This window comes from Narcine bancroftii, chromosome 1, assembly GCF_036971445.1.
Source record: "Narcine bancroftii isolate sNarBan1 chromosome 1, sNarBan1.hap1, whole genome shotgun sequence".
Lineage (NCBI taxonomy): Eukaryota > Metazoa > Chordata > Chondrichthyes > Torpediniformes > Narcinidae > Narcine > Narcine bancroftii.
In genome coordinates this window covers 435014518-435042004 of record NC_091469.1, presented here as the reverse complement: position 1 = coordinate 435042004, position 27487 = coordinate 435014518, and the positions used below count along the sequence as shown (strand labels likewise).

At 38.3% G+C, this 27487-nt stretch overlaps 1 protein-coding gene across 7 annotated transcripts in view; it reads left to right on the top strand.

Moving 5' to 3' along the window:
• The window catches only part of LOC138751686 (protein DBF4 homolog A-like), an 83896-nt gene that overhangs the window by 48844 nt on the left and 7565 nt on the right, over positions 1 to 27487 (top strand). For 4 of the 7 annotated variants that reach the window (XM_069914281.1, XM_069914279.1, XM_069914283.1 and 1 more), the window contains exons 7-11: positions 4252 to 4322; positions 4792 to 4837; positions 7103 to 7148; positions 7631 to 7762; positions 21406 to 21538. In XM_069914281.1, the coding sequence (XP_069770382.1) occupies positions 4252 to 4322; positions 4792 to 4837; positions 7103 to 7148; positions 7631 to 7762; positions 21406 to 21538 (428 nt within the window). The remainder of the gene's footprint in view (positions 1 to 4251; positions 4323 to 4791; positions 4838 to 7102; positions 7149 to 7630; positions 7763 to 21405; positions 21539 to 27487) is intronic. The other 3 variants (XM_069914280.1, XM_069914285.1, XM_069914284.1) reach the window with 3 other exon arrangements.

Here is a 27487-nt window from a genome sequence, read left to right as displayed (position 1 = left end):
CACACTTGCTTCTCTTGCCTGACACCCTTGAATGTTAAGTTTATTGCTGATGTTTTCCACAGTTAAGATTGATGCAAAGTACTCATTCAGTTCCTCTGCCATCTACTTGTCTCACATTAAAATTTCTCCATTGTCATTTTCTATCGGCCATATATTTACTCTCGCATCTTTTTTACTCTCAATATATTTGAAAGGCTTTTGGTGCCCTTTTTGAAGCTATTTGCTATATTCCTTTTCCTTCCTAATGACCTTGGTTGCCTTTGGTATGCTTTTAAAAGCTTCCCTGTCTTGCCTCTTCCCACTAATTTTTGCTTCCTTGTATGCCCTTTCTTTTGCTTCTACTTTGGCTTAGACTTTTTGGCCACAGTTGTGTCATTTTTCCATTCAAATATTTCTTCATTTTTGGAATATACCTGTCCTGCAACTTCCTTATTTCTCGCAGAAATCTGCCATTTCTGCTCTGCTGGCCTTCCTGCTAGCGTGCCTTTCCCATCAACTTTGGCCAGTTCATCTCATGTACCTCTGTTCCATTGGTATACTGACCCATCTGATTTTAGTTTCTCCCTCTCAAACTGCAAGGTGAATTGTATCATATGATCACTGCCTCCTAAGGATTCCCTTACCTTCAGCTCCCTTATCAACTCTGGTTCATTACACAATCCAAAATTGTAATTTTCCGGATTGGCACAATCACAAGCTTTTCTAGAAAGCCACCCTGAAAGCATTCCTGGAACCTAGAACACTACAGCACAGTACAGGCCCTTCAGCCCTTGATGTTGTTCCAACCCCTATATTTCTTTTTTCTTAACCCCTCCATACCTGTAACCCTTTATTTTTCTTCCAATCATGTGCCTGTCTAGGAGTCTTTTTAAATGCCCCTAATGTTTAAGCCTCCACCACCATCCCTGGCAAAGCATTCCAAGCATTCACAACTCTCTGCATATATATTTAAAAAAACTTATCCCTGATGTCTCCCCTAGACTTCCCTCCCTTAACTGTATACTCACGTCCTCTTGTGTTTGCTTTTCCTGCCCTGCGAAACAGGTGCTGGCTGTTCACCCTGTCTATGCCTCTCATAACCTTGTGGGCCTCTCAAGTCTCCTCTCATCCTTCTACACTCCAAAGAAAAAAGTCCCAGCTCTGCTAACCTTGCCTCATAAGACTTATTTTCTAATCCACGTAACATCCTGGTAAATCTCCTCTGCATCCTCCCCATAGCTTCCACTTCCTTCCTGCATTGAGGTGACCAGAGCTGAACATAATACTCTAAGGGTGGTCTCACCAAAGATTTGTAGAGTTGAAACATGACCTCTCTACTTTTGAACTCAATCCCCCTATTTAATGAAGTCCAGCATCCCATAGGCCTTCTTAATTATCCTATCAACCTGTGAAGCGACTGAGGAATTTATGGATTTGGGTTCCAAGGTCCCTCTGTTCCTCCACACTCTTAAGTAACCGACCATTAACCCTGTAATCATCTTCTGGTTTGTCCTTCCGAAGTGAATCATGTCACAAATTCATTTGATAAATTCCTTATCTTGGGATCCAGCACCAACCTGGTTTTCCCATTCAGCCAACATCCCCATTGCCATTTTTGCATTCCTTCTCTATCTCCCTCTGTTGTTTGCACACCATGTCCTGGCTTCTGTTTGGAGGCCTGTATGCAACCCCCATCAGGGTCTTTTTACCTTTATAATTTTTCAATTTTACTCACTTGGATTAATGCTCCTTTTAAGAAGGTTGACAAAATCCAGGGTAATTGGATTAGAGGAATCAAATGTCATTGTTGCAGTTCAGAGTCAGAATTTATTGTCATGAACCCGTCAGGAAAATAAGAGAACTTGAAGACAAGTCTGTGGTTCATTATCCATTCAGAAGAAAAGCTATGCTTGTGCTACTGGGTGTTCATCTTCAGGTACTTGTACCTCCTTCCCAATTAAAGCAGTGTGAAGAGGGCATGGCCTGGGTGGTGAGAGTCTGACCAAGTTCTCAACTCTCTGTAGTTTTTTCTTGTCCTCCATACCAGGAAGTGATGCAACCAATCAGAATGCTCTCCATGGTATACCTGTAGAAATTTGCAAGTTCTTAGGTGATGTACCAAATCTCCTTAAGCTCCTCTTGAAGTATAGTTGTTGGCGAGCCTTCTTCTTGGTTGCATCGAAACGGAGGCCACTGGACAGATCCTCAGAGATGTTGACACCATGGAACAAATTTTGTATCTGAATTTGATGCAACTTAATTCAGTGTCATTGTGTTTCTACATTGATAATATGTTTTGATATATGTTGAATATAGTTAAAATGTCGCTGATTTATTATTGAAAATATGGTTTACTGATATGAATTGGAATAATCAAGAAATAGTTTGTCCGTTTAAGGCTTTACACAACACATGCATTTATATTGATTATTCCAATTTCAAATGAAGGTTTATGAAGCTGTAACTGATATGTGGAAACTTGTATAAACAAAATTTGAAAAATTGCTGTACTTTAAAGCTGGTCAAATCAAATTGTTCTGCAAATATATAGTCAGCATGCTACACTAATTTGTAGGTTTATGTATATAGTTGTTTATTCTGAGACCAACTTGAACCCAAGCTGGACTACTTAAAAGTTTCTAATGTTTCCATTGACCTGATTATCATTACACAAGTCAGCTATTGCACATTAGGGCACTAAATCCAGAGGTATTTAAATATAAATATAGTGATTATTACACTAATTTAAGAATGAAACAACTTTACTCTGTCTGCTTAACTCTTTTTAAAGAGTAATTGCTCCCCCTTATCCGTGGTTTCAGGTACCTGTGGTTAACTGCAATCTGAAACTGAACCGACTGCCCTGCACTCTCCCCACAGCCCTGTATTAGTCCCAACTAATCTCACTGCCTCGCTCTCTGTCCACAGCCCTGTGTCTGCCCCCACGCTGATCTCACTGCCCTGCTCTCTGTCCACAGCCCTGTGTCAGCCCCCATGCTGATCCCACTGCCCCGCTCTCAGTCCACAGCCCCCACAGTGATCCCACTGCCCTGCTCTCAGCCCACAGCTCCATGTCAGTTCCCACACTGATCCCAACTTACAAATAAAAAGTTTATAGGCACACTGCAGTATCCCTTATAGCAGTGGTTCCCAACCTTTTTTATGCCCCGCACCCCTAAAAAATTTTAATATGTTCTCACACCCCTTAAAGTAATAATTTATTTAAGAATAAAGTTGAAGGTGACCAAAACAAATTTGTATAATCAATTTTTAATAATATATAAACAAAAATGAAACATATGGAAAAGAAAAAATATTACAACAAATTAAAAGTTGCATAAACCCTACAAAAAAATAAAATTTTCATCCATGCATGAAATTTCTTTAAAAAAATTAAAAAAAACTAATGTTCAAATGTTCATAAGCCAATTTAAATTTAATTACTCTTTTGTTCCTGTTTATTGCTTAAGAGTTTTTCAAAACTTTGTTGCTGAAAGCAACCCAGCACCCAAGCGATTTCTAGATTTTGTCTTATTGACTAAAGGGCACTAAATCCAGACTCGCATAAGTATGTCGTCGTGAATCGAATGAGCCCAGTTAGTGCTTTTTCACAAAATCTTGGAAACATGTCCATTGTCGAACACCAATATTGTTCCAAAGTTTTGCTTTCAAACTGCATTTCAAGAACACTTTTTGTGCGCAGTTCAATAAGATCTTCCTTCATCTCTTCATCATCCAACATATTATCTAAATCGAAGGAGTATGGATTTATAAAAAAAAATGAAATGTTATCTCTTAACCCCCTGGAATGCTATCGAGCACCCCTTTGAGGTGCGAGCAGCCCTGGTTGGGAAACCCTGCCTTATAGCTTTAAGTATATAATATGGTGTTCGCACAACGTCCACATCGCGTAACACCTATTTTCGCAGAATGTATCATGGTTGTTAAGTGGCGCATACCCTGTATAGACCTTGGTACTATCCACGGTTTAAGGCATACCCTGGGGATCTTGGAACATATCCCCTGCAGATAAGGGGGGACTACTTTATAGGCTGCATATAGAAAACTACAATATTTTGTTGTAGCATACCAGTATTCATAAATGTAATTATCTGGTGGAATATTTTATACATTAGAACATTTCATACATTAGAACATTTCATAAATGCTCGTAAAACACATTTCTATAAAATAATCTAATTTTTTTGTACTGTATATATTTTCCTGTTAAAATACTTTTTGAATTTTGTGCAACCTTAACATTATTTTTAGATGTAAAAGCTTATGTTGCAAGAAAGAAGGAGGCTTCTATAAACATAAACCCTGAGAGCTTTGTCACAGGGGTAGGTATTAGCATACAGGTGACACCCATGTATTTAAAGAGCATTCTTAATCAAATTCCATTGGAGATATGAATGAAACCAAAGTATGCTGTGGTTGATCAATTTTACCCTGACTTAAGACTGAAAGTATTACAATTGCAGTGGGTCCTCAGAGGCTTACTGGAAATTAATGGAGATACTAAAAAAAGTTGCAGTTAAACAAAATATTGCTTGAACTGCTTATCAAAGTTTATGCATTGCTTTTGTAATCAACACATTTGTTATGTTTTTGCAAGTTGTATTTATTGCTCTTTAGATAAATGTCAATTATGTAAGTGGTGGGAATACTACTTAACCTTTTTAGGTTTACAGTCCCCCATAGCCTATAACAAAAAAGCCACATTAACTCCAACTTTTCTGATGTGGAGATTACATGATTGTTTTCATATTTTGGAGAAATAATATTTATGACATGTTTTGTTTTATTTAGGTGAAAAGCAATCGAACTGTCCAGTCTAATGGTCACCGAACAAAAAGTAGGTGTTGTGCACTAAATATATATCTTGTGTGCCCAATAATCAATTTGAATTTTTTTTGGGATGGAGTTTGAAAAGGCAGTTTAATAGACAAGATTATCGAAGTTGAATGTAATAGACCAAACAGCAATACAGAGAAGTAGAAGATAAACACTGACTGCACTGCAGGAGTAAAATACATAGATGCAATGAGAGTATCACAGAGTAACTAAAAACACAAGCAAAGAACTCAAAGGCATTAAAATTTTTCCTGGAGTGGGGATTAGATTGTGTAATGCAAAGGAACTTGAGTAAAGACTTGGGTATTGTCAATCCTGGAAGGGAGGAAGCATTGTAGCTAAATCATTTTGGCCATATTCTCCACTTCCAACACGAGTGTCTTTCTCCAATTTGGCAGTTATAAAACTCCAGAAGTAAATCTAAATTTATTAAAATTGTGTTATTAATAGCCAGGAAATGTATAGCAGTAACATGGAAATCTGAATCCCTACTTCACATTGGAAGTGCAAAGTTATGTTCCCCTTGAGAAGATTACTTATAGTGTTAAGAATAGGTATAGTTTGGTCATCAAAATTTGGCAACATTATTTAGATTACTTAAATGTCCAGATTGTATCATTTATTTTGATATTTGTCAATTAGTATACTCCTTATTAGAAATTTAATACTTTTAAAATAATGTGACTCTGAGATGTTGAACCTTGCTCCTGTTGCTTTTTCTTTTCTATTTTCTTTCTTTTTCTCTCCCTCTATTCTCTGCTGACTGCACTGTTTTTATTTGGAATTTGGGGAGGGGGCACTTTCTTCTTTTTAATTTTTTTTTCGGACCTTATTAATGTTTGTCTATGATTGTATATTCAATGTATTATTGTTATATTAATTGAATCCTATATTCTGTATTTCTGTAAAACTTAAATAAAATATTTTAAAAAAACAAGCGTCTTTCTCCAAGTGGTGCATCTAACAAAATGTGTTTAAATCAGCTTTAATACTGATAATTTATAAAAGTTAAACGGGCAAAGGAATATTTAAATTAATTTATTTGTTGTCACATGTCAGTAAATAGGTTTTTTTTTTGCCTGCCATTTAGAGGTTAGGGAACAGTTGTCACACTTCACTCCCATCCTGCAAAGAAAGGACAGCAGGTGGTCTAGAATCATCCTACCTTGTATGCACATATATGTTTTTCATTTACAGTTTTTACATGATAACAAAGTTGCATAAACATGAGTTGTAAAAAAAAGGCAAAGTAACATGAGATTAACTCCTTGTTAGTTAATTTTCTCCATGGCATCACACCTATAAAGGCAAGCCCCGCATATGGCAGTTTGGTGCAACAAAAATTCACCCTTACAGAATACACAAATCATTACCCAAAAACTTGGCGTGGAATAGAATTCACTCTCACAGTCTTTATGTGGAGGGTAAAGGTCAATAAATAAGCAGGTTTTTTTTTCCACTTGCGTTTCTTAACTCTTGCTCAGGTTATAACTGCTTTGCATTATATAAAATTGAGATTTGGCCCATTTTCTCGGAACCTGAGGGTCATCTTTAAATTGCAATTTATGTCACCTCATCAGTAACTGAGATTGTAAAAAAAATCCAACTTGACTCATTGACCTGTTTAGTAACAAGAACTCCTTCAGTTAATTTTTTGCAACATCTATTTTTACCTTGCTGAAGTCCACTTTATCTTCCCCTCACAAACTAACATTTCCTTTTTTCTTTTACTATTGCATATAACCATATTATAATTAATTTACTGCAGGTGTAATTATTAGTTACCTTTTCCACTTAGTTTTCCCAAATTAACACCTCATGATTGAAATTCTTTTACTACAAATATACTTATCTGTGTTTTCTGAAAAATATTTAGCCACATGCATAAACTTTATTTTTATAACTTGTAACTTAGTGTAATTGAAGATTCTTGACATAGAGCAATTTCTCATCTAGTTTCCTTGCACTATAATAGAAGAGTCACTACTAACTGAAAACTTAATAAAAGTACTGTTCGAATACCAAATCATCAAATTTGTTCTCCCTAGCTTTAATAGATTTTGTGTTAAATCCTTCATTTCTTCAGTCCAAGGTTTTTAAACTAATGCTAGAAACTTATAAGATGATATTTTAAGTGAACATGTAACAAATGGAAGTAACATGATTGTAAGAGACAATACAGTTCATCAATTCTTAAATACTAAAAGAGATAATGTATAATATTTTTGGCTTGATTTTGCTTGCTAAAACTGTGTTTAATTATCAGCAGGAAGACTAAAGAAGCCTTTCATCAAAGTTGAAGCAATAAACCGGTAAGCTAAATGGTGGCACGGTTGGGGTAGGGGTTAGCACAATGCCTCTGCAGTGCCAGTGATCGGGACCTGACCGGAGTTCGAATCCAGCACTGTCTGTAAGGAGTTTGTACCTGCTCCCTGTGTCTGCGTGGGTTTTCTCCGTGGCCTCCAGTTTCCTCCCATCATTCAAAAAATGTACAGGCAGTGTAGGTTGTAAATTGGGCGGCATGGACTCGTGGGCCAAAATGGCTTGTTACTAAAATGTCTAAATAAAAAAAATTTTGAAAAAACCCCCAAAAATATGCTCTCAATGCATTCACTAGACTTTGTACATCTGGACATTTAAAATTGCTGGAAGCAGGTGAGGCAGTACTTGCGGGGAGAAACCGGACAAATGTTTCAGCTGATCTTTCAGCAGATGGTTGGCACCATAGCTAACTGTGAAAATGCTATTTATTTTTTATTTAACATAATTTTTATTTAAATTTTGCATTATCTAGACATTACAGACCTCTGTACGTACAGTTGGATTGCTACCCAGAAGTTAACTACCACAATCTAAATCCCTGCAGTCCTTTTGATATTGACAAGAAAAGCAAAGTAATTGATAAACAAAATAAAGGAAAGACAAGGTATGTAGATAATTACCTTTTGCCTTTTAATTTATCTAATCTTAATCCTTTGTGTGCAGAAATAACAGCTACAATGTAAGGAATTAAAGTTTTATAATGACTGAAGATACTGGAAATCTGATTTTGATTTGGATGGTATTGGGAGTGGGGGTAGCTCCTTCAAGGGAAAGCGCAGCAACAGCCAGGTAAGTGGCATCATGACTGGTTGTGTTGCATAATGAGGTAGGTCAAAATTTAGTCAAGCAGTAGTGATAGAGGACTCTAGTCAAGGGCACAGATAAGTGTTTCTGTGGCCATGAATGAGTCTGCAGTAGCAAACCCAGAGTATGTTGCCTCCCTGGTGCCAAGGTTATGATTGACTGAGCAGCCACAGGACATTTTGAAAAGGGTGGATGAGCAGCAGGATCCAGAGAACTATAGAACACTACCCTACACATACAGATCCTTTAGCAGATCTAGTCCATGCTGATTTATTATTTTGCTTAGTTCCATCAACTGGTGCCCAAACCACAGCCCTCCATACCATTCACATTCATATATTATCCAAATTTCTCTTGAATGTTGAAATTGAACCTGCATCCACCACTTTGGATTTTCAAAACCTTCCGGAGATGTAGGCTAATGGGGTTTAAATTGAGCAGTGTGGACTCGTGGGCCAAAATGGCCTGTTACCTTGCTGTATGGCTTAAAAATAACTTTCGCTGGAAGCTTCTTCCACACTCTGAGGAAGAAGTTCTCCCTAATGTTTCCCTTTAAAATTTTGCATTTGGGAGTCATGTGATGGAGTAGTGGCCGGTCAGGGAATTCCAGCCCTCTCCGGAAAAGTTGAAAAAAAACACACAAAACACAAAGGTACAAGAATAAAAATTAAAACAAAGTAAAAGTAAAGGTGAGAAGAAAATGGCAGCTAAGAGAGAAAAGTCGAAAGCAACGGGAAGAAGAGAAGAAGAAAGAACGTCGGAAGAAGAAGGTGAAGGCCTTACCTGTCTGAGGAGGCCCGCCGCGGAGAGAGAAGCCCTCTCCCTAAGGTCGGTGGAAGTCCCGAGCTCGGGACTACAAAAATGGCTTGCGGAGCCAAGTAAAAGTGCGCAACCGCGTGAAAAAGTGCGCATGAAGTACGCATGGAAAAAAAACACACTGACGAGAGGGGGGAACAGCTGAGGAGTCGATCTCCACAGCTGAGAGTGACAGCTGCAACAGGAAGAGAACATAGAAAACAACGAGAACAAGAAAGAAGAGAGGAAAAAGAAAACAAGGAAACAACAGATGGCCAACCCAGAGGAAGAAGAACATAGAGAAATTGAAGAAGAAGGGAAAGGCAGGACAATGGATATATTTTTTTAAAGAATATATGGAATCAGTAAAAGAATGGCAATTACAAGAATTTAATGAAATAAAAAGAAGAATTAAGAGTGCAGAAGAAAAAATAAATAAAATAGAGATGGTCATATCAGAGATGGGAAAAAGAGTGGACAATGTGGAAGAACGAGAAATAATCGTAGAAATGGAAGTAGAGGACTTAAAAGATAAATTAGAAGAATGTAATTAAAAAGTTAAAGAGGCACAAGAGCTGTTAGCTCAGAAGATAGATATAATGGAAAACTATAATAGAAGAAATAATATAAAGATAGTGGGCCTTAAGGAAGATGAAGAAGGCAAGAATATGAGAGAATTTATAAAAGATTGGATCCCCAGGGTCCTCGGAAGACCAGAATTACAGGAAGAAATGGAAATAGAGAGGGCACATAGAACACTAGCCCCGAAACCACAGCCGCAGCAAAAACCAAGATCCATTTTAGTAAAATTCTTAAGATATACAACAAGAGAAAATATATTGGAGAAAGCAATGAAGAAAATAAGAGAAGACAAAAAGCCACTGGAATACAAAGGTCAAAAATTTTTTTTCTATCCAGACATAAGTTTTGAACTCCTGAAGAAGAGGAAGGAGTTCAATACAGCAAAAATGATCCTATGGAAAAAAGGATATAAGTTTATGTTAAAGTACCCAGCGGCACTTAAAATAGTTATTCCAGGGCAACAAAACAGACTATTCTCGGATCCGGAGGAAGCACAAAAATTTGCAGAACAACTACAAAACAAGCAGAGAGATGAAGACATGTAATGAGAATAAAAATGACCACGAACTATATGTATGTGTGTATATGGGTATATATATGTGTATGTATATATGTGTGTACATGAGTGTATCCGTATTTAGAGGAAAATATATTGAGTATAGATAAGAATTAATAAGGGAATGAAAGGGAACAGAGGAAATAAGGAGGGAATTATATATGAAAATTAAAAACTTTTCCGGGGGGGCTGGGTGGGGAGGAGTTACGGTCACTGCAAAATCAGTTGACGCTTGCGAGTGAATTCGCAAATCCAAATGGAGAGGGGAGATGTGGTTGCCCGACAAGGGATAAAGGGCAACTCAGGAGGGGGAGGGGAGAATGGGGTTAAAGAAATTTTAGATAGGAGAATAAGGGAAATGTTTGATGTTTTAGAAATGTTGTCTTATAAAGTGTTCAAAACAAGAAAGCAGAAATAGATAAGAAGGAAAGGTGATGATGAGGAAACGGAAAGGGAAGATAAACAAAGTATGAAATGGCTATGTTGAACTATATGACTTTAAATATTAACAGAATACATAACCAAATCAAAAGGAAGAAACTGCTAAATTTACTGAAAAAAGAAAAAATTGATATAGCATTCGTGCAAGAAACACATTTAACTGAAATGGAGCATTAAGAAATTAAAGAGAGATTGGGTAGGACATGTAACAGCAGCGACATATAATTCAAAAGCTAGAGGAGTAGCTATATTAATCAGTAAAAATATACCAATTAAAATAGAAGAGGAAATAATAGATCCAGCAGGGAGATATGTAATGATAAAATGTCAGATATATTCGGAGTTTTGGAATTTACTCAATGTATATTCACCTAACGAAGAAGATCAAAAATTTATGCAAGATATTTTTTTGAAGATAGCAGACACACAAGGGAACATATTAATAGGAGGGCATTTCAACCTTAATTTGGATTCAAATATGGATAAAACTGGAAAAAAAATTAACAGAAAGAACAAAGTAACCAAATTTATAATTAAATCGATGCAAGAAATGCAACTTTTGGATATATGGAGGAAGCAACACCCAGAGGAAAAGGAATATTCATATTATTCGGGTAGGCATAAAACATACTCAAGAACAGACCTATTCCTGTTATCAGCTCGTATGCAAGACAGAGTAAGAAAAACAGAATATAAAGCTAGAATATTATCGGACCATTCACCCTTGATATTGACAAGAGTTAGAGAACATCCCTCCAAGAATGTATAGATGGAGATTAAACTCCATGCTACTTAAAAGGCAGGATTTTAGAGAATTCATTGAAAGACAAATTAAAATGTACTTTGAAATAAATACAGAATCAGTGAAAGATAAGTTTATACTATGGGACACAATGAAAGCGTTCATCAGAGGGCAAATAATAAGTTATGTAACCAAGATGAAGAGGACTACAATCAGGAAACAGAGCAGTTGGAAAGGGAAATAGTAAATATAGAAAAAGAATTAGCAATGAAGGAAGACACAACTAAAAGAAGAGAATTGGCAGATAAAAAAATAAAATATGAAACACTACAAACAATTAAGGTGGAGAAGAACATAATGAAGACAAAACAGAAATATTATGAACTAGGGGAAAAAGCGCTCAAAATTCTAGCATGGCAGCTTAAGACAGAACAAACTAAGAGAATGGTATTGGCATCTAGGAAAAAAGACAAACAAATCACATATAATCCAACGGAGATTAATAAAAACTTCAGAGAATTCTACAAACAATTATACCAAACTGAAAACGAAGGGAAAAAAGACAAAATAGATGAATTTTTAACTAAAATTGAACTACTGAAATTACAAACAGAGGAACAAAATAAATTAACAGAACCATTTGAAATAGTAGAAATACAAGAGATAATAAAAAAACTACCAAATAATAAAACACCAGGAGAGGATGGATTCCCAATAGAATTCTATAAAACATTTAAAGATTTAAATGTTAATTCCTCCCCTCCTGGAAGTAATCAACCAGATTGACAAAACACAAAGCTTACCAGATTCATGCAAAACAGCAATAATTACAGTAATACCAAAGACAGGGAAAGATCCACTCGCACCAGCGTCATATAGACCAATATCATTACTTAACATAGATTATAAGATTATAGCTAAACTATTAGCAAACAGATTAGCCGATTATGTACCTAAAATGGTAAATCTAGACCAAACTGGATTTATTAAAAAAAGATGAACAACAGACAATATTTGTAAATTTATTACTTAATTCATGCAGTAGAAGGGAGTAAAGCGCCAACAGTAGCAGTTGCTTTAGACGCAGAGAAGGCCTTTGACAGAGTAGAATGGAATTATTTATTCAAAGTATTGCAAAAATTCACTTTACCAGAGAAGTATATTAATTGGATTAAAGCATTATATAAGGGGCCATTGGCGAAAGTGACAGTAAATGGATATATATCAAAGCAATTTAATTTAAGCAGATCAACAAGGCAGGGATGCCCGCTATCACCCTTATTGTTCGCATTAGCTATAGAACCACTAGCAGAATTGATAAGAACAGAAAATAAAATAAAAGGGATAAAAATAAAAGACAAGGAATATAAAATCAGTTTGTTTGCAGATGATGTTATAGTATACTTAACAGAACCAGAATTGTCGATAAAAGAATTACATAAGAAATTGAAGGAATATGAGAAGTGTCGGGTTACAAGATTAACGTAAATAAAAGTGAAGCAATGCCAATGAATAATGCGGATTTCTCAAAATTTAAGAAGGAATCACCATTCAGAAGGCAAATGCAAGCAATAAGATACCTAGGTATACAAATAAATAAAAACCTCGGCCATCTATATAAACTCAATTATTATCCACTAATGAAAAAATTACAGGACGATTTAGAGCATTGGAAAGATTTACCACTAACACTAATAGGAAGGATAAACTGTATTAAAATGAACATTTTCCCAAGGTTACAATACCTATTTCAGGCATTGCCAATACACTTGACGGAGAAATTCTTCAAGGAGTTAAAGAAAATAATAAGGAAATTTTTATGGAAAGGGGGGAAACCGAGGATAGCACTAGATAAATTAACAGAATGGTATAAACAAGGAGGCTTACAACTGCCAAACTTTAAAAATTATTATAGAGCCGCACAATTAAGATACCTATCAGATTTTTATCAAACAAGGGAAAAGCCAGATTGGACTAGATTAGAACTAGATAAAATAGGGGAGAAGATACCTGAACATATATTATATAAATGGGATGAAAAATTGGTACAACGTAGGAGTTCTCCAGTATTACATCATCTGCTCAATATTTGGAAGAAGATTCATGTAGAAAGGAATAAAACAAATTACCAATTACCAAAACTATTACTGACGCAAAATCAGTTAATCCCTTTTACAATAGATAACCTTTCCTTTAGAGAATGGGAGAAAAAAGGGATCAAAAGAATAGAAAATTGTTTTTCAGGAAATAAATTACTATCCTTTGAACAAATGAAGAATAAATATAATATAACTCAAGATACAGTGTTGGCATACTACCAACTGAAATCCCACTTGAAGAACAAATTGGGAAGCAGTCTGAGGTTACCAGAAGGAAGTAATTTTGAATATGTGATTACAGATACAATGAGAATCAAAAAATTTATAACAAATATGTATATTAAACTGCAAGAAAAGGAGAATGAGGAAACAAATGGTAAAACTAATCAAAAATGGGAACAAGATTTAAACATAAAGATAAAGAAGGAAACATGGGAGAAGTTATGCTCTGGAATTATGAGAAATACAATAAACATGAGGTTACGTATGATACAATATAACTGGATACACAGGCTATACATTACACCTCAAAAGTTAAATAATTGGGACACAACAGTATCTGACAGATGTTTTCGTTGTAAAAAAGTAATGGGAACAACAGTACATGCAATCTGGACGTGTGAGAAAGTAGAAAAATTTTGGAAGATCTAAACCAGATATTAAATAAAATTACAGAAAACAATATACCAAAAAACCCAGAGATCTTCCTCCTAAGTAACATAAAAAACAAAGAATTTGGACTTGATTTGGATGGCGCACAAAAAAAGATTCGTTATGATAGCTCTAGCCGTAGCAAAAAAATGTATTATGTCAACCTGGAAATTAGAAGATAATTTGAGAATACTACAATGGTATATAGAAATGAATAAATGTATTCCATTAGAAAAAATAACATATAATTTAAGAAATAATATTGAAATATTTGAACAAATATGGGAGCCATACATGAAACACAATAGAGAAAACCTACCGGGGACATCTACCACCTAAAATAACGAAAGGAGAAGGAAATGAAAAGAATTGACTCAGTGGAATTTCTTGTTTATTTTTATTGAATGACAACATTGTTTGACAGGTTTAATGTATCTTAGATTCTGTACTTTAAATGAATGGGGGGGAGGTAGAGAGGGTGGGATGGGAGGAGGGAGGGAGGGCGGAGAAAATGACACTATATATTTGAAAAGGAAAATGTATGTATCTTGGTCAATGTGGTTTATGGTGTGAAAAATTAAAAAAATTTTTAAAAAATTTTGCATTTCACCTTTAACCAATGTCCTCTGGTTCTTGTCTCACCCAGCCTCTGAAAAAAGCCTGCTTGCATTTATATCCCTAATAATTTGTATACACCTATCAAATTTCCCCTTGTTCTTTGATATCCATATTGGTACTCAAGACAGGCAGCAAGTGAGTTAATATCTGTAAAGTGAATATAGGGAACAAGATAGAAGGTTAAAAAAACAGAACTCTAAATTTGTAATCTCACATCAAGTCATGTTTATTGTTATCTGATGGCATACTTACAACCTGACAAAACAGCATTCTCTGGTATTCCATGCAAAACACGCAGACACACAACCAGACATAACACGTACAGACAAACATTACGTATGCAGGACAAGTATTCATGTTGTTGCATGAATATGAGGGTTTCAGATAGTCCGTGTGAGCAGTTCCTTTGGTCGTTCAACATTCTCACTGCCCGTGGGAATGGGAAGAAGCTGTGCCTCAGCCTGGTGATGCTGGCTCTGATACTTTGTATCACTTTCCCAACGGGAGCCACTTCTTCAAACAACAATCCCAGCAGATCACGTCGATGATTGGAGTGGAAGGGGTGGCTTCATTGATCCTCTGCCGCTCTTGTGGTCCTGTGGATTGACCTCTAATTCATTTCTCTACAGCAGCTGTATCACACTGATGCGGTCGGTTAAGACACTCTCGATGAAGCTCCTGTCGAAGGTTGACATCATGGTGGCCGGTAGACTTGCCTGCTTCAGTCTTCTCAGGAAGTGGAGTCACTGTTCTGCCTTCCTGGCAAGTGAGGAGATGTGTGTCTATAATAGGCCACTATGCTAGTGAGGATTGGAATATGAGGATAAGGCAAATAAATGCATGGCTCAACAGTTGATCCAGGTGAATGGACTTCAGCTCCAGGCTAGAGATGACCTATACAAGAGGGACTGGTTCCAACTCAATTGTTGGGAGTCCAATGTTGCTGTGGGTAAGTTTGCTTGTGCCACTTGGGAGGGTTTACACTAGCCTTTCAGGGGCTGAGGCCCAAAGTATTTTATCAGATGATAAAGATGAAGTAAATATAAAGATGGAAGTAGGCAAGTCCAGTAATCAGAACAGGAAGGTGAACAGAATGAGAGGCTCATCAGCATTTATTTTAATGAAAGAAGACTCACAGGTAAAGCGGATAACTCAGATTATAGATTAGCACATGGTATTGTGATATTATAGTTAATATGGAAACGTTCCGCCCAATTACACCCAATTGACCTACAACCTTGGTACATTTTGAATGTTGGGAGGAACCTGGAGCAACCAGCGGAAACCCGCCCAGGTGTGTGGAGAACGTACAAATTCCTTACAGACAGCACCAGATTCTAATCCTGTCGCTGGTGCTGTAACAGCAATGTGCCAACCATTATGCTGACCATGTCGTTGAATGAAATTTCCTTCGTGTTGAGGGATTAAATGTTAAGTGTTCAGGAAAGTTTTCTGAACCAATATGAATGACCAAAGGAACTGCTTACACTAACCATCCAAGACTCTCACATTCAAGAAACAATATGTATTATTTGTCTCTATTTGTGTTATGTCTGTGTGTTTTACACCGAGGTTCAGAAAGCGGTTTTGTCAGATTGTACTTGATCAATCAGATGACAACAAATTTGACTTAACTAGATGGTCCTACTAGAGAAAGAGGGAGTGGTCAGGACAAAGAAGGCAATATGTCAGGCATTGGGAGCTGGGAGCAAGTGAGTTCTTTTGAGGATGTTGGAGAAGGAAATGAAGAGGTCAAAAATGGGTCATGAGGTATACCTGGCAGAAATATATTGGAAAAGCCCAAAAGATTCTTTAAGTAGTTCAGGAGAGTGGATCCTCTCATGGATCATTGTGGTACCTGTAATTAAATGCAGATCCACATGATATGACAAACTCTTAAATAAATCCAGGAGAAAAAACAATGATGTCCTGGAGCATATCAACATTACTAAGAAAGTAGCATTGGACCTCCTGAAAAACAGAAGTGAATAAATCCCCAAGGCCTGACTGGTGTATCTTTGGAAATTATGGGAAGCAAGGGAGGAGAGTGTTGGAAGTCCTGCCTGAAAGACTGGAAGGATATATTCTGCCTTTATTTAAGAAAGTCACCAGAAATAAGCTAGGGAGCTACAGACTTGTTACCTTTATGCCAGTGGTGGGAATGTTATTGGTAGGAATTGATTAGGGATGGTCAGCATGGTTTTGTGGATGAGAAATCATGACTCAAGAATTTAATTGAGTTTTGAAGAGATGACCAAGAGGATTGACAAGGGCAGGATGGTAGATGTTGTCTACATGGCCTTTAACAAGGGCCCTAACAAGGTGCTGAATGGTGAATTGGTCCATAGATTAGAAGGTTAGGATGGATGTGGAGATTTTGGAAAGGGTTCTGAAAAGATTTACCAAGATGCTGACAGGATCAGCAGATATGAGCTGTGCGAGTGATTGGACAAACTTGGATTGTTGTCTCTGGTGTGCCAGGAGCTGAGGGGAGTCCAAATAGATAGGTGGGGCAAGTTTTTTTTACAGTGTGGTAGGTGCTTTGAGTGGGCCAAGGGGTAGTGTTGGAAGCAGGTGTGATGGTAGCATTTAAGAGGCTTCTGGATAGACACGTGAATTGTTTTAGCTTGCTATAGCAAGAGGGCCAGTCTGTATTAAACTGCAGAGCGGATCGCTGGAGACCTGAGAAAGGCTGTTGGAGGTGCGTGGAAGGCTATCAGAAGTGCTGTGCGAGAAGGCAGAAGCACGGCAAACAAGATTGGCATTGAAATTAGACAGAATCCCTTCAGACCTGTAATCCCAACAATCTTACTCGCAAATGTAAGAACACTGGAGAAAAAATTGGGTTACTTAAGACTGCACATAAACCAGAAAGAACTGCAAGGCTGCTGTACTCTGGTGATTACAGAAGCATGACTCCAGGACTCCTTTCCAGATTCAGCAATCCAGCTGGATGGCCTTATTTCCCTCAGGACATATAGCAACTGCTGTTTCTGGAAAGACCTGCTGAGCAGAGAGAGAACCTGATGGTGAAATGCAGACCCTTCTACTTGCCCAGGAAATTAACGGTCATGCTGATTACAGTAATTTAAATTCTGCCTCAGCTAATGAGGTTGAAGTAATGAAGGAGCTTTACAGTGCCATCTGCAAAGCCCAGATTGTAGCTGGTGGCTTCAACCATGCCAACCTGAAAGCAGTTCTACCATGGTTACAACAGCATGTAAACATCGCCATGAGAGGAGAGAACACCCTGGATCGGGTGTACATCAACGTCCCTGTTATGTACAAGGCTGCCCCTTGCCCCTATCTTGGATTATGTATCAGGCCTACTAACCCTGGCATACAGACTGCTGGCAAAACAAACTAATTCAGTTCACTGGGAGATTAAGATGTGGTGGGGGAGGGGGGTGGCGGGCAGTGGGGTGGTGTTGGTGTGCTCACATTAGAACTACACATCTGCTTTGAGACCCTGGACTGGAGCTGTTTCAGGGAGATGACCGCCTACAATGGTCATGCAAACATCAAGGATTGATCAAGCTCAGTGATTGGCTACATTAGAAAGTGTATTTAGGATGTCACAGATCAAATCAAATTAGCTGACAAAAAAACATGGTTGGATGAAGAGGTCCAGGCACTTCTTAAAGCTTTTTTACATGAAGTACAGAGGTTTTTTTTACATGATAGAGGAATTAGGGGATATGGGGAGAAGGCAGGTAGGTGGAGTTAGGTCATAAATTAGATCAGCCATGGTCGTATTGAATGGCGGAGCAGGCTCGATGGGCCATTTTTGGCCTATTCCTTTTCCTACTTCCTATGTTCCTATGTAATGCTGCCTGCAGGACAGAAGACAAGATGGTAATAGGAATAGGAAAGGCAAAACTCTTGCATGTAATCCAAAAGGAAAAACATGGTTATGCACAGAAGATCCATAGGTAATTGTGTGATACCGGCGACACAAGGCACATGTGGCAAGAGATCAAAACTGCAACAGAAAACAAGACAAACTTGCAACTCAAAAAACAATGCCTCCTCCCTTCTGGACAGACTTATCATTTTCCATGCACGGTTCAACAAGAAAAACAGGCTGATACCAAAGAGCGCTCTGTATACCCCTGATAAATGGGCCCCCTGTATAGCCATGGCTAAGGTAAGGGGAACCCTATCCAAGGTGAACTCCCACAAGGCAGCAGGACTAGCCATCATGTCTGGTCAGGTGCCCAAGAACTGCGCAGACTACTGATGGAGGTCTTTATGGACATCTTAAAAACGTCACTGCAATAATCCATTGTCCCCACAGGTTTCAAGACAGATTTCAGATTTATTTTCAGAGTACATACATGACAGCACATACAACTCTGAGATTTTATTTTCCTGCAGGCCAGGCAGAATCACCACTTATTGGTAGTGCAGAAAATAACTGTGCACGATGTGCACATGTAAACAAATGAACAAATATATACAACTGTAATACAGAAAGGAAAAACAAAGTGCTAAAATAAGAGTCCTTAAATGAGTCCCTGATTGAATTTGTTATTGAGGAGTCAGATGGTGGAGGGGTAGCAGTTGTTCCTGAACCTGATGGTATGAATCTTGTGTCACCAATACCTTTTTCCTGATGCTAGCAGCAAGAACAGAACATCTGCTGGGCAACCACCATCATCCTGGTACCAAAGAGGATGACAGTAACAGGTTTCAATGACTCCCGCTCAAGAATCTATTTGCAGAAGGAATGAAACTATCCTTGAAACTGGAGACATCTAATTTCAAATGTGTATCTTCTGCTTAAAGGGAAGAGCTTGTAGAGAATGTGTCTGATGGTACATGTTCTTTAATATTCCCAAGGCAGTAGGAGGGGAAGATAGAGTTGATGGAGGGAAGACTTGTCTGTTTGATGATTTGAGCTCTTATCAATGCATTAACATCTTTTCTTAAATGAAAAGACTATTCTCAAGATGATCTTCTAGATGTAGACTCATCTTCATCGTCTGCTTCTTGAACTGCTGAGCTTCTCCAGCATTTTTGTGTACTGCACTAGACCTTGATTTCTTGTTTGTATTGCTGATTTCTTGTTTACATTTATGCATGCTGCTGCCAGGTCCTGCCTGCACTGTTGACATTAAATAGATTGGAAAAGATCTTCTCTTCCTCGCTCATAGAAGTGATTAAGTTTTCAGCAAAAATATCCATTGTTGAGATAGTTTATTATCAGAGAAACTAGGATTAATACTGAAACCATGGCCTACTTCTTATTGCCAGAATTTGACTTTGGTTTTAGTGCCTACATGTAGATTGATGATGTGCTATGCCATTTTATACTGAATTAAATAACTTTTTTACTGCATACTTGCCATTGTTTTTATACAAACCATTATACAAAAAAAACATGCTCAAGATATTGGAAATCTGAAAGAAAGGTTGTAAAGATATTTGAAATCTGAAATAAGAGGAAAAAAGGTAAAGATATTTGAAATGTGAAAAAAGGTTAGAAAGATATTTGAAATCTGAAATAAGAGGAAAAAAGGTAAAGATATTTGAAATGTGAAAAAAGGTTGTAAAGATATTTGAAATCTGAGAAAAAAGGTTGTAAAGATATTTGAAATCTGAAAGAAAGGTTGTAAAGATATTTGAAATCTGAAATAAGAGGAAAAAAGGTAAAGATATTTGAAATCTGAAAAAAGGTTATAAAGATATTTGAAATCTGAAATAAGAGGAAAAAAGGTTGTAAAGATATTTGAAATCTGAGAAAAAAGGTTGTAAAGATATTTGAAATCTGAAATAAGAGGAAAAAAGGTAAAGATATTTGAAATCTGAAAAAAGGTTATAAAGATATTTGAAATCTGAAATAAGAGGAAAAAAGGTTGTAAAGATATTTGAAATCTGAGAAAAAAGGTTGTAAAGATATTTGAAATCTGAAAAAGAAAAAAAAGGTTAGAACTGTTCAGCTGGTCAGGCAGCATCTGCAGAGAGAGAAACAAAGTTAACATTTTGGGTCTGTTCTGATGAAAAGTTATGAATGTGAAATATGAACTTTTTCCACAGGTGCTGACTAATTTTCTTTGTATTTCTGGCATTATCTGTTTTTAATTCAAACTAATCTAGTTAAAGCCAAAAGAATTCTCTGGCTCTTACAACATAAGAAATAGGAGCAGAAATAGGCCATCCGACCTGTCGATCCTGCTCTGCCATTCAATGAGATCATGACTGATCTGATGATAGACTCATCTCCACTTACCTGCCCTTTCCCCAAATCCCTTAATTCCTTTACCTACCCAATCTTGTCATAAAAATATTCACTGAGGTCCCCTCCACTGTTTCAGTGGGCAGTTAATTCCACAGATTCATCACCCTTTGGGGGAAATTAGTTCCTCCTCATCTCTGTCCTAAATCTACTACCCTAAATCTTGAGGCTATGTCTCCTACTTCTGGTCTCCCTTAGCAATGGAATAAACTTACCTACCTCTATGTTATCTGTGCCTTTCATATTTTTGTATGTTTCTATAAGATTCCTTCTCGTTCTTCTAAATTTCAGTGAGTACAGTCCCAGCTGACTCAATCTCTCCTCAACCCCTTCATCCTGGTGAACCTCCTCTGCACCACCTCCAAAGGCATTACATCCTTCCTCAAGTATGTCTATTCTAGATTTTGAATTTGAATTGGCTTGAAGAGATTAAACTGAACTAAATTAAAATACATGGGATTAAATCCCAAAAGTGTGACTTGACATAATCAAATGGAACAATGCCTAAACAGATGCATCACTTCAAAAGGATTCTGAGAGGATAATTTTTTTAAGTCACTTTTTTAGATTGAACCATATGATGTAATTTCTCAGAACTGAAGTGGCAGGAATTACTAGGTAATCTACAAAAATTTGAAAGAAGGTAATTTTATATTTAAAAATGTGGCATAAAGTTACCCTCCATCACATTTAATACTTGTATTTCTTTGTATACAACCAGAAATAAAGGTCACAAAATGACATGCAGTGAACAAGCTTGCAAAATGGATACAAAAATAATAGAAACTCTAAAAGAGAAGAAAAAGAAAGGTTACTGTGAATGTTGCATGATGAAATATGAAGATTTAAAAATTGTAAGTGTTGCAATATTTCTATTGTATTTCCATAGCATACTATTGAAAATATTGTAATAAAATGACATTGTTCAACACTGATTAAATAATTACTTGGAAAAATAGTAAATCAAAATTTTTAAAAAATTAAAACTGTATATTTGTAAATATTAAAACTATTATCATAACTTAATGACCATTAAGACTATTGTCATAATAAATGACTGAGAAAAGATCTGCCATAATGGTAGTGAAGGCATTTGGCAGTGCTCAGCTTCAATGGGTGGGGGATTTGAGGAGAAAATGTTGAGACTTCTTGATACAGCTGTAAAATAGCGAGACTATGCAGTATGTAGTTCTCCTTGCCAAAGGAGAAAGGAGAAAGGATGGTAATTAGTCGATCAAGTGCAGAGAAGATCCGCAAGATGTTAATAAGACTGAAAGGCTTGGGTTGTCGGGATAGGCTGGGTTTTTAATGCCTATGGCATGGGAGGCTGAGAGGTGATTATTTGGATGGTTTAGAAAAACAGGAAAGACGGACTGAGATAGGAACTTTTCTACATGCCATATGGTTGTGCATGAAAGCGAGGCCATTTTGGCAACAAATCACAGAAAAAATAACCAAGATAACAGGAGTGGCCTTCAAAGGCAACCTGGAGCTATATCTATTATATAATTTAATGGAAATGAGTGACAAATTGGCCAAATATCAAATCTAATAAAAATAGTACTGAAGATAGCAAAACAATGCATCGTGTTCATTTAGAAGTCTGACTCCCCTCTACTTATAGCACAATGGACTCCAGAATTGAATAGTTGTATACCTTTGGGGGGAAAAAAAATCACATATAACTTAAAGAATAAATATGACACTTTTATAAAGGTCTGACAGCCATACCTGGACCACATAGAGGCCCAGATACAATAATAAAAAGGAACAAAAAAGGGTATAAAACTAACTATTGTATGTACAAAAATATAGTTTCCCCAACTGTACTCTATATACTTAAAATATATGTAAGCTCTGACGGTGAACGGATCTGAATGCATGGAAGGGAGGGAGGGAGTGTTTTGTTTTTGTTGATTGTGTTTGTGAGAAAACGTTTGTATATTTAAAATGTTACGATGTATAATTTTTGAAAAAAAATTCAATATAAAAAGAAAATCAGGATGGACTTGGACTTGAAATCAGAAGACACAAGTTTAAAGTGAAGTGGGAGAAATTTAATAGGGACCTCAATATCAATGTTTTCATTATGAGGGCAGTCAGTATCTGGAACAAGCTGCCAGAGGGTTAGAGAAGTGAGTATAATTACAAAATTCAAAAGGCATTCTGAGGAGGATGTCACGTGATGAGGTAGAGCCAGGACGTAGGAATCTAGCTCTCAGGGGGAAAAAAAGTGGAAAAACAAAAGTGAAGAGACAGTGATCAAATTTTTGGAAGCTGTTCTTAAATAGACAGAGATTACCGTACAAATGTCACCTAAAAAAAGATGTCACTGGCCCGTCAGAGTGTAACAAAAAAAACAAGGACCACAAGAAAGGCCAACCTTACAGATGGATCTGAGCACTGTGGTGAAGACTTCTAGTCCTCTGGCAAGAGCTCCAAAAGTGGTAATGCAACAAACTGCAGCGCTTATGCAGCTGCAACATCTGAGGGAAAATGAGGAAGATGAAGACGCGTAACTGTGCATGCAGAAGGAGTCGCACATGCGCAGATCACTGGAATGTAAACAGATTGCTAATGAAGGCAGCCTGTTTGAATTGCTGCCTCTACAAACTAGTTTCACAACAAAATGCCAGGCCAGCGACGAAGAGGAAGAAGCAGGGGCTGTTGTTAAAGAGGTATCAAATCTAAAATGCCAATTAACATTCAGAAATTGAGTACAGAATGCTTAATTATTATGAAAGAGCTGAAACAAGTAAGTATAGATATTAGAAAATCAGATGAAAAAACTAACAAAATTTATAATATAGTTAATAATTTGCAAAAAGATTTGAAGTCTAAGACAGTTAAGAATGTAGATTTTAATACAAAAGTTTCAAGAATGGACAAAATGGAAAATTCTACTGATGCACTTGCTGTTGTTAACAAGTAATTGTGTGAAAAAGTGGACTCTGGAGAATTTTAGTGGAAGAAAAAATATCAAAGTTGTTGGGCTTAAAGAAGGTGACAAAAGGGATAATTAAATAACCTTTTTGCAGAAGATCCCAGGAACCTTTGGACAGGATGAATTTCAAGGAGATATTGAAATAGAGAGGGCCTATAGAGCCCTAAGGCTCACAGCCTATTTTGATAAGGTTTTTTTGTTATCAAGTCAGGGGAAAAAAAATTAGAGGTTGCAGCAAAACAAGCCAAAGAAAGAAAGGGTCCATGAGAATATAATGGAAACAAGATCTTCTTTCACCTTGACATTGTTGAAGAAAAGGAAAAAAATTCAACCCGGTGAAAAACACTTTGTGGAAAAAAGGTTATTGCTTCATTTTGCGCTACCCTGCGACTTTTAAGGTTTTTGTACAAGGAGGACTGAATAAATTCTTCACAAACTCTGTACGTGCACAAGAGTATGCAGATGTTCTACCAGATACTTGTCAAGAACTTGACCAGAGGCCAGCGCAGCAAGCAGGACTTTGAAACTTCTTTTGAAATGTAAATAAAGTTGATTAAGATGATGTTAATCTGGTTTAAAGAAATTAACTGAAGTCAAAATAAGTATTATGGGGAGTTGGAGAAAAATGGATTGACTTCTACTGAATCTTGTGTGTTTGTGGCTTTGGCCACTACCCGTAAAGTGTGGGGGGGTTAATGTTGTTGTTCATTCATTGGAGCGCCTTCATCCCTAAGTACTCGAGATGGTAGAGGCCGACAGCATCGAGTCCACGCTGCTGAAGATCCAGCTGCGCTGGGTGGGTCACGTCTCCAGAATGGAGGACCATCGCCGTTCCAAGATCGTGTTATATGGTGAGCTCGCCACTGGCCACCGTGACAGAGGTGCACCAAAGAAGAGGTACAAGGACTGCCTAAAGAAATCTCTTGGTGCCTGCCACATTGACCACCGCCAGTGGGCTGAGATCGCCTCAAACCGTACATCTTTGCACCTCACAGTTCGGCGGGCAGCAACCTCCTTTGAAGAAGACCGCAGAGCCCACCTCACTGACAAAAGACAAAGGAGGAAAAACCCAACACCCAACCCCAACCAACCAATTTTCCCCTGCAACCGCTACAACCGTGTCTGTCTGTCCCGCATCGGATTTGTCAGCCACAAACGAGCCTGCAGCTGACGTGGACATTTACCCCCTCCATAAATCTTCGTCCGCGAAGCCAAGCCAAAGAAGAAGAGACAAAGATATTATTGTAACAACATAAATCAGGGGAGTTTTGTGGAGTATCTACACACCCTGCAGTAGATTTAACAGAATGAGTTTTTGGCATCAGAATAGCACCCAGGGTAGTTGTCGGATGTCCCAATTATCGTGATGCTGTGCATATACATAAAATCATAATTTAGGCCTGGATATCTTCAAAATCCAAAAAAAGTAACTGGACTTGACAGAGTAGATGCCTACACACAAGACTACAAATACTGGAATTTGGAACAAAAAAAAACTGCTGGGGAAACTCAATGGGCATTTGCATTTGCAAGGGGAAAAGAATTGTTGATCTTTTGGGTCAAGAGTAGTTGTAGAGTGAATGTTGCTGGGGACTCCAGAACAAAATATCACAGCCTCTGGATCTGGGATATGTAATTTAGAATCAAGACCAGGAGATATTTTCATTCAGAAGCTTGTTGTACAATAAATTAATAAATGTATAGATCTAAAATCTTCAAAAACACCCATGTATCAAGATGAGTTAATACCAGTGGCATTAGGAAATAAAATGCTGGACACTTGGCACTGTAAAAGGATCAAGTATATCGAGGATTGTTATGAACAAGGACAATTTATGACATTTGAACAGTTACAAAATAGATATGATTTGTCAAATAGAACATTCTTCTGTTATCTTCAATTAAGATCATTTTTAAGAGCTAGTTTAGGACCAGCCACAACCCTGCCATTGTGTAGTTTAGGACCAGGCATGACCCTGCCAATGTGTAGTTTAGGACAAGTCATGATCCTGCCAATGTGTAGTTTAGGACCAGGCATGACCCTGCCATTGTGTAGTTTAGGACCAGCCACGACACTGCCATTGTGTAGTTTAGGACCAGCCACGACCCTGCCAATGTGTAGTTTAGGACCAGCCACGACCCTGCCAATGTGTAGTTTAGGACCAGGCACGACCCTGCCATTGTGTAGTTTAGGACCAGGCATGACCCTGCCAGTGTGTAGTTTAGAACCAGCCACGACCCTCACATTGTGTAGTTTAGGACCAGCCACGACCCTGCCAATGTGTAGTTTAGGAACAGCCACGACCCTGCCATTGTGTAGTTTAGGACCAGGCATGACCCTGCCAATGTGTAGTTTAGGACCAGCCACGTCCCTCCCATTGTGTTGTTTAGGACCAGCCACGACCCTGCCAATGTGTAGTTTAGGACCAGCCACGACCCTCCCATTGTGTAGTTTAGGACCAGCCACGTCCCTGCCATTGTGTAGTTTAGGACCAGCCACGACCCTGCCAATGTGTAGTTTAGGACCAGCCACGACCCTGCCAATGTGTAGTTTAGGACCAGCCACGACCCTCCCATTGTGTAGTTTAGGACCAGCCACGACCCTGCCATTGTGTAGTTTAGGACCAGCCACGACCCTGCCAATGTGTAGTTTAGGAACAGCCACGACCCTGCCATTGTGTAGTTTAGGACCAGCCACGACCCTGCCAATGTGTAGTTTAGGACCAGCCACGACCCTGCCAATGTGTAGTTTAGGACCAGCCACGACCCTCCCATTGTGTAGTTTAGGACCAACCACGACCCTGCCAATGTGTAGTTTAGGACCAGCCACGTCCCTCCCATTGTGTAGTTTAGGACCAGCCACGATCCTGCCATTGTGTAGTTTAGGACCAGGCACGACCCTGCCATTGTGTAGTTTAGGACCAACCACGACCCTGCCATTGTGTAGTTTAGGACCAGCCACGACACTGCCAATGTGTAGTTTAGGACCAGCCACGACCCTGCCATTGTGTAGTTTAGGACCAGGCATGACCCTGCCAATGTGTAGTTTAGGACCAGCCATGACCCTGCCAATGTGTAGTTTAGGACCAGCCACGACCCTGCCATTGTGTAGTTTAGGACCAGGCATGACCCTGCCAATGTGTAGTTTAGGACCAGCCACGACCCTGCCAATGTGTAGTTTAAGACCAGCCACGTCCCTGACATTGTGTAGTTTAGGACCAGGCATGACCTTGCCAATGTGTAGTTTAGGACCAGCCACGTCCCTCCCATTGTGTAGTTTAGGACCAACCACGACCCTGCCATTGTGTAGTTTAGGACCAGCCACGACCCTGCCATTGTGTAGTTTAGGACCAGCCACGACCCTGCCATTGTGTAGTTTGGGACCAGCCATGACCCTGCCAATGTGTAGTTTGGGACCAGCCACGACCCTCCCATTGTGTAGTTTAGGACCAGCCACGACCCTGCCAATGTGTAGTTTAGGACCAGCCACGACCCTCCCATTGTGTAGTTTAGGACCAGCCACGACCCTGCCAATGTGTAGTTTAGGACCAGCCACGACCCTGCCAATGTGTAGTTTAGGACCAGCCACGACCCTCCCATTGTGTAGTTTAGGACAAACCACGACCCTGCCAATGTGTAGTTTAGGACCAGCCACGTCCCTCCCATTGTGTAGTTTAGGACCAGCCACGATCCTGCCATTGTGTAGTTTAGGACCAGGCACGACCCTGCCATTGTGTAGTTTAGGACCAGACACGACACTGCCATTGTGTAGTTTAGGACCAGCCACGACCCTGCCAATGTGTAGTTTAGGACCAGCCACGACCCTGCCAATGTGTAGTTTAGGACCAGCCACGACCCT